This window comes from Limulus polyphemus, unplaced genomic scaffold, assembly GCF_000517525.1.
Source record: "Limulus polyphemus unplaced genomic scaffold, Limulus_polyphemus-2.1.2 Scaffold3, whole genome shotgun sequence".
Taxonomy (NCBI): Eukaryota; Metazoa; Arthropoda; class Merostomata; order Xiphosura; family Limulidae; genus Limulus; species Limulus polyphemus.
In genome coordinates, this window is record NW_013665613.1 from 230,515 (window position 1) to 239,096 (window position 8,582).

General features: G+C 31.6%; 2 protein-coding genes across 7 annotated transcripts in view; one reads left to right on the forward strand and one right to left on the reverse strand.

The window, feature by feature from the left end:
- Positions 1–5,501, reverse strand: part of LOC106468317 (Down syndrome cell adhesion molecule-like protein Dscam2) — a 109,042-nt gene extending 103,541 nt beyond the window's left edge. The window contains exons 1-2 of the mRNA XM_022399003.1: positions 5,006–5,501; positions 2,013–2,333 (exon numbers count right to left, since the gene is read on the reverse strand). Of these exons, the coding sequence (XP_022254711.1) occupies positions 2,013–2,333; positions 5,006–5,066 (382 nt within the window). The 5' untranslated portion in view covers positions 5,067–5,501. The remainder of the gene's footprint in view (positions 1–2,012; positions 2,334–5,005) is intronic.
- Positions 5,502–5,652: 151 nt separating this feature from the next.
- The window catches only part of LOC106468416 (Down syndrome cell adhesion molecule-like protein Dscam2), a 247,618-nt gene continuing 244,688 nt past the window's right edge, over positions 5,653–8,582 (forward strand). For 5 of the 6 annotated variants that reach the window (XM_022397136.1, XM_022397176.1, XM_022397090.1 and 2 more), the window contains exon 1: positions 5,653–5,876. In XM_022397136.1, the coding sequence (XP_022252844.1) occupies positions 5,836–5,876 (41 nt within the window). In that variant the 5' untranslated portion in view covers positions 5,653–5,835. The remainder of the gene's footprint in view (positions 5,877–8,582) is intronic. The other variant, XM_022397387.1, reaches the window with a different exon arrangement.

The following is an 8,582-nucleotide window of genomic DNA, read 5'->3' on the forward strand; positions in this document are numbered from 1 at the left end:
AACTGACTATATATCGGCTTTTACTTAACTGCTAAATCCAAAGTACAATTTAACTACTATATATAAATTATCATTTAACTCAATTCCAGGCTATTCGAAAATCCAATACATAACACTTATTTAAAATTACTACCTTTTTTTTTGGCTTTGTTATAATAGAATCAATTTGTTTTCCATGATCTGTGAGGGCTTTGTATTTTTCTTGAGATATAGATTATTATTCTTTCCTGAGCTATTGTTATGAAAAGGAAGACAACGTAAGGCTTATAATATGAGTTCCAGGAAGTAAATAACCTATACTTGTAACTAATTTCTTTTTAAAACATCTGGACTTTTGTTTCTTTTTATGATCTTGGCTTAATGAATTCTATATGAAAAACTTTGAAGTTCGAAAAACACGCAATAACTTTAAAAATCCTTAACTGTTTGAAAAAAGATTAGATTAACAAAATGCTTATGAATCTGCACGCATAATATATCAACAGTTCTAAAAGTTTACACAATTTATTGTACCTGTCTCCTAGTTAGGGCTCGGATAAATTATTTATTTTTGGGAAAACCTAACCATTAAAAACATGTAATCTAATTTCAAGTTCAGTGAAAACGATTAAATTGTCTACATTTATTCAACTTTAAAGCTTTTTTCTTCAGCAACTCAAATTTCACAAAGTTAATTTAAGCAGAAGAACTGATGAGCTCAAATCATTATAACATGAAATTATAATGTTTTAATTCAAGATTCTTGGAAACTTAATAATTCACCAAGCATTGTACGATATGTTTTATCTAAATGTTACATCGAATCATTAATCAAAACTTTGTAATAAAAGGTTGAACAGAGGATGAAAAGCAATTAAGAATTCGTGAAAGTCTACTATTCGCAAAACTAAAACCCACATTGAATCATTAAATTCGACGACACAGCTTTTCCTCAAAATTTAAGATCTTCATATTAATATCTCATTACAATTTATGCTTATATTTCATATCTAAACATCCAAATCTACTAAAAAGGCTCGATATAGGTATGCTGAATTGACAAATAAATTAAGGAACGTAAATTCCTAATCCCTTTGTCTTATCTTTGATGTCTTACAGGGCTAGGCTTTTGTCATTCTGACAAAGCTGATCGAACTTCACGATAAATTAAATAAGTCTTAGCAAATATATGCTCACATATACTCATATATATATACATATATATTCAATAATGATTTATGATTGTTTTTGCACTCGTTGACGTCATATTCTCGAAGTGATTTCATTTCATTTTATGTGTGGAAGAAAATATTCACCTCTTTATTCAGTCCTTAATACACATTCCTTCAACGTTATGAGGCACGCGAAATGGAATATCAGAAATTTATTTCTGTTCGGAAAAGTAGGACGCTTTAAGGTAAAATTCAAAATATTTAATTTTTACCAAGCCTGTTGTGAAGATTCACGTACAACTTATACCGCTGTGAAAACTATCACCAAAAGTTTGATTAGTATGTTGCGGCATCTCTCTAATTTCAAGAATATAAAGTGTTCAAAAACCCTTCGACTTGAAGTAATTATTGATCTGCTTTTATGAGGTGATAATAGTAACGATTGTGGATGTTAATATTTCTAACGAGCAGCCATTATATTAACCTTGTGGAATTACAAATGTTTGGTAAGCTTTTATCGGAGACCTTTTGATATGTTTTTAAAAGTTTGGATTTGTCATTATTAAACAAAACAAAAATGAAACATTAGAACTGAATATATGTACGTTATGTTCTTTTTTCATAAATTAAAGAATCTATCGTGATACAAAGTACTTCAATTTCTACAGACTAGCTCACTTTATATTATTTGTAACATGCTTAAGAATATAATGGGTTTTACACAAATATACACCAAAAGAGCATTATTATACTTTTATAAAACAAATGGTTCTGAAGGTATTGGTTAGACACTGAAATGTGATAACGTGTATTTAAGGCTTTATTTTAATTTTTTGGAATAGAAATATGTTAAATACTTACCACCTTTTACTCGAACGTTTACACTTCCAACTTTACCAATGACGTTGGAAGCAACACATCTATAGGTGGAGTCATGAATATCCTGTTTGTATTCATCTGCTCCGAATTGTGTAAATACAAGTGAACCATCTGGCCGAACGTATCTAAGGCCTGGGACATTAGTTACCAATTCCCCCTTTTCTTTTGTCCAGGTAATAACTGGAGGAGGGTTCCCTCGAGCCGAGCAAGAAATTACTGCGCCCGTGTCGTTTGCAAAGTCAACGCTACCTGGTGGTTCGACGACGAATGTTGGTCCTTCTCTGGCTAATGCATCCAAAACTTCTACACATAATAATAAAGTGTATATATAGATGTATGAATATGTTGATATTTTCTCGAAGTCATAACTCAAAAGATAATTTTAGTATCAGCTCCCCCCCCCCCCACCGAACTACTTAATAAACACTAATAAACACATTATAAAAGTCTTAATTTATACGAAATAAAAGACATTATCGCGCTTTCATATATATTTATTTGCGACTGATCATGGAGTATACTTTACGGAAACTTGTATACATCACAATGAAGTTAAATGAAACAAAAAGGTTATTGTTATCGTCTTTCTTAAATTCATTGCAAAAATTGTTTAATCTCTAAAATTATAAGTTGTTTTTACTCAAAAACATTATTTTATAATGAAAAAAAAATCGGAAATTACTAAACGTTTATTCACTTTATACCGAAATGACCCAATGGTAATTTTGATGCAAAGATACAAAACATTATTAAGTATTAGTTATAACTGGAAGTAAGTTGTAAACTGTAATAAACCCCTTCCTTAATTTCTACATTTTTTAAAGATTTTCAGATGATATTAGCTTCCTAATGCGAAATTAAAAAAAAAAAAATGGTGGGGTTTCTGGAGTCGTTTTAGACAAAGTGCGATGTAAGCATCTGATTACTAATAGATATAAAAGATACACAGTAGTGTTCAAGTTTATTAGAGCATCTCCCTGTTTCTGTAGTTCCGATTAGTCGTTCCTATGAAATAAAGCCATTGTAGTATAAAATATTGGAAAAAATATCAAAATAGGCATATATTTAATTTTATCACATATTTTAGTTAACTGAAAATTTTAAAAGAAAAGCATCACCTAACCAAAAATTATTAAGAGCAGTAGATTTCTCGAAATCTGTTCAGCATGTATAATCTAAATACAAAGTTGTGCAACAATATTTATATATGACTGCATTCAATTTCTGTACCAGTCATCACTTATAAAAACGTGAGATTTTCACCTTCTGAGGTTTTAATACAGGTAGATGTTGGTATATAAGGGATCATTTTTCTTTGAAAAACATCATTCAGTACAGCTAATACAATGTGATGCTACCATCAAAATGTCAAACACAGAAAATTAACACCCTTTGACAGAGTTGGATTCAAATATTTACATGATGCTGGTTGGAGTTTAAGGACTATTTCAAAAGGCATCAACTGTTAGCCAAATACCGTGAGCTACACATTGGACAGTTCCAAAGAAACCCAGTACAATAATGTTAGATAAGGCAGCGGGCAGAAAATAAATCTAACTTAAAGAGATGTTACATATAAAAAACTTTTTCCCTGAAAAATCAAAGGAAATATGTCAAAAACCTTGATGATGACATTAACAAGTTACGTACAGATAAAGTCTCAAGACGTTATGGGAAGAATAGCAGCAAAGAGGTCCACTGCGCAAAGGGAATATAGCAAATAAAATAGCTTTTGCGAAAGAATATGTATCTTGGTGCCAATAGTCAAGCTTGCTGAAGGTTGTGATGGTTTTGACCACAATATCTGAAAATGGTTCAGGTCATCTTCACAAAATTGATGGAACCATGGATCAGCACATATACCACAATACAGATCCCTCTAGGTAGAAGTTTTATATTTCAAAATGACAATGACCCCAAATCCACTTTCAAGAAATGTCGAGCTTATTTGACAAAGAAAGAAAGTTCGGGAAATTTACGATGAATGGAATGGCCGCCATAAGATTCACAACCTCCACACCAACGTACTAAAGAAAACTTTTAGACACAGATTATTGGAAAAATGGAAACAAATTATATCAGAGACTTTGAGAAAGAACATAGACACGATGCTGAAAATATGCTTTGCTGTTAACACTAAATAACATTAACATTTAAAGAACTTAAATATGTTATTTATGTAATAATTTTGTTATAGTTCTCGAAAAATTAATTTTTAATAATTACAAATTAATTTCTTTAATAAATCAACTACTATTGAACTATTTTATGTGTAACTCTGAACAAATGAAATTTTTTGAAGTGCTCTAATAAATTTGTACATCAAGATATATATATATATACAGGTAACATTCTAAACATTGCACGCATTACAATGTCGATTTATAAAATTGAATTAAATTTTTCGCCTACTTTTTTGCCCATATCTTTATTTGTATGTCTTTCTGTATTAACTTATCTTTTTGTATCTCTCTACGTATCTGTTAATCTGAGGTTCTTAATGAGTCTGATCTTCTGTTTATAAAAAAATAGATGTTACCCATTAGAAGAGTAACAAAAGTATGATACTATATGTTATTCGGCTATACCATGTTTACCATAGTTTACATTATATCAGTAAACTTTTAAATTATTTAATATTTCGCACTATAACCTAATATGAAATAAAATTAATAGTTCAAGAATGTTTGGAATTTTAATAATTACATTATTCTAATGTTTTGGTCAAGAATATTCATTCATTCTGTGAGCTGTGTAACCTAACTTTATTTCCAGATTATACTAGCAATATTCCAGTAAGTCTCTTAAAGATTCGAAATCATGCATTGCTATAATTTCATGTGTTAATTAAATTAAATTGCAAACATATAGCTACAACTTGTTTCAATCAGCATTTTTGTTTTATGAAAGCTTTGTAAACAGATTTATATAAAACATTAAAAAAATTAAGTAAACAAATACAGAAGTGTACTTACGAAGTTTGTATTCCGTCAAAAGTATAAGCAAAATCCAAAACATCGTAGATCGTTTACACATTGTTTCAACAGGTAGATGTTACAGGTATTCCACAAACTCAAGTTTGTCTTCTGTTTGTGTTGTTCATCTCGAGGTTTAAAAATCTATTCTAAAATTTTGCTTGTCTGTACAAATATACGTTACAGATTGTCTTATGGATTTCGTCAAGAACATCATATGCAATTGGAATATTGCGTCTTTGATATGTTGAGTTTGATCCAGACATTTATTATGTGTTTTAATCATTCAAACTGGTACATAGACCTCTATCTTCATGGTAAAATATTATCAAATGTCGTGTATGAATATCTGTCCAATGTCACATTACTCGGCTATGTGAAACATGTTTTTTTTTTGTATTGCAAATATTATACACGAAGGATAACAGTAATATTTCACTAATAAAAAGCTTTTTTGTTTCGTAGTTCCGACCAGCTTGCTCGCCCACATCCGAGCCTATGTTTACTTGCTACTGAAAACTCTCGCACTCTGTCGTCTATCGTAGTTGGAGGGATTTCCCGACTGACATCAGTCCCGAATGTTGCTTCTTGTCACGTGATCTCGAAGTCATATACCACGTGTGAACTTCCCAAACAGACGTCGACTGTTCGCACTAAATAGCTAATGTGACCTTTGTAGCTGCATGACCACTCTCCACTGTCCAGTGGTATGTTTGTATGTCGCCTAACGCAACACACACAAATGAAGTTTCAATTGTCTGCTGTTCGGTTAAGAAGAAATCCTAGCCGTGTGTCAGTAAATAATAGTGCTCGGAAAACTCAAAACAAAAATGTACACTTTAATCGGAAAACTGCCACCGCTACGATCAGGGTAAGTTAGAGAATCTTGAAATTTACTACTTTTTTCATAGGATTACGCGTTTCATCTTGCTATACTGAATAAAACAATTTAAAGGTTAACATTTTTTTTTTATTAAAGTGGTATTGTTAATCTTGTTTAGGAAATTTCAAAAAGCATGCTACTTGTCTGCAGTAGAAACTTTAATTAAATATTTTCTTATTTAGCAACAACAACGTAAATACTATGCTCAATAATGTTCTTAAATATATATTTGGAAACAAATGAGATCTACTATAATTTATATGTTTTTAAAGCAAACAAAGCAGTTTTTACTCTGTTGTTTGAAGTGATCTTTAACAATCTCTTATTAACTATACCATACATTATATCTTTTACTGTAAGTATTTCAAATCTTATCATAGGAGCAATGGTAAATATTACACATATTTCTCGAAGCGATACCTCATAACATTTATATAGAAGGTTAAGTACGTTATATTAAAACAATTTTGAATACGGAAATCAGCAAGTCACGTGACACTACATCCGATATAACGTTTGGTAGAACAACATGTATCAAGACTACCTTTTGACAATGTTTGGGAAGTGTACGTAACAGTTCTATTCAATGCAAGATATTGATATACTGAGATCATAAAGATGTGATCAGATCGGAAAGTTAGATTTTTCCCCTATGTTTAACGACTTTAGAAAACAAAGAACATGGTTTAAATTTGAGCCCCAGGACCATCTAGAAAAAGACCTGCAAAAAGTATTACCCCATCCGTGGTAAGCAAAGTCCGGCGCTTTGTAATAGGTGAGAGTTCGCGAACACAAAGATCAGTGGGAAAATCTGTTCATGTGTCCAGGTAACAGTACGCAATATAAACAAAAATAACCTTATGTCTGGAAAAGTGATACAAGTCGCGTGTACACAAGCTGTTTCCACGACATATGTGTTCATTAGGATAAGACTTCCAGTCATGACCCTCGTTCAACCACTGCATACCTCAAGTAGGTGGAGAATGAAACACATATACCTGCTATTCTATACGAAGACATACTCAGCGACTATGGACTTCTGTGCGATCAGACAGTTGAAGCAGGTGCTGGAAAACTATTGTCCTCATACACGTTATGGATTGTAGAAAGTCTTCGGGGAGGAGTGGCATGCTTTGGACATGACAGCTGTACAATTGAGTTCTTTGTAATGAAAAAAAAAACTCACAGGACTATTGTCAAGATGCACGATCGCCATTTACAGCAAGACTGAGCGTGGTTAAATGAACTGTAACGACGTGGTAAGGCTCTGAACTTATTTTAACATAAAGCAATCAACAATTTGTACATAGTATTTTATTCCTTTCAGTACTTGTCATGGTGGATTTTCTTGTTCTTATTATCACTCTATTATAGTGTAGCACTAGTTCTTTAGTAAATATGTTGCCATTGTGTATGGTTTTGCTATAGCAAAATAAGTAATTAATATGATCATCTACTAGTATTTTACAACATACAAATTAGTTTAATTACAGTTTGGAATGCAGGCATTATAATTAAGTATAATTAATTAAATTAGGGACTGGTAATAGCATAAATGCAAAATTATAAGATGTATAACTTTTGATATTTTAAATTGTAGCAACATTATGACAGTGTACTACGTTAATCTCTTATTTTTACGGATTGTTACGTAGTTCAGTGTAATTGCAGAATCGGTTGGGTTGAGAAAGCGGCCAACTTTTAGTCATTCCTTGATGGATTAATGGATTACAGCACTAACTATCTAAAGAATGATTGGAAGGATCGTTCGCCTTTCTTGTTTAGCCGCCGAGGAGTTTATAGAAACTACTACGAGTATTAGCATTATAATTCTAATTACAGAAAACAGATGTAAAGGTTGGACAAAACAAAACCAGTTTGTATGGTTTTGAGAAAGAAATATTTGAAAAATCAGGCGTCTAACAGAAGAAAGGAAGGAGTTTGGGAGATGTGAGAGTGAACAGATAAATAGAGAGAGAGGGAAGGAAGAAAGCAAAATGTTGTCAATAAGAAACCAAAAGTTAGTTCTCAAGCTGTGTGTTGTTGATCATACTAATAAACCACAATTTGTTATGTATATTAGTGTGAGTCAATTCCTGATAGAAATATATACAACCTTAATAAAGTTGAAGGGAAAGCAAGTACGTCTATAATACGATCATGATAAAGTGGTGTTAAAAGAAGTATACAACAATGCGGTGTCAGAAGTGGGATCTATAACAAAGCGATGTCAGAAGACGGATTCCTCAGTTATTCAGCAATAAATAAAAGTTTGAAGTGGAACCATATCAACAAAAGCAGAGGAGAAAAACCCACTGGATGAAACAGTAAAATCGGGAAAAAAAGCAAGTTTCCTTTTTGCTCTTATTTTGCCTAATTTGTTTGTTACGATGGTCCAGAATTTGTTGTTTTTGTTTTTTTTTACATTGGTTCAGTTAAATCTTACTGGTTATAAATTGTGTGGTTCTTTATTTAAGAGAAAAGAATTAATACTTGCGTGGATGAAATTTTGAAATCACTGTCAAAAATTCAGTTGGTAAACAAATATATAAAACTGGATATAGCATGAAAAAGCAGTTGAAGAAAAGATACGATAATAGAAGCTTTAATTGAAGCGAAAGTCAGAATAGATTATTTTTTTAGCCTTGAGCTGCAGGTGATGTTTGCGAAGACTATCAAAGAAATAATTTAGAA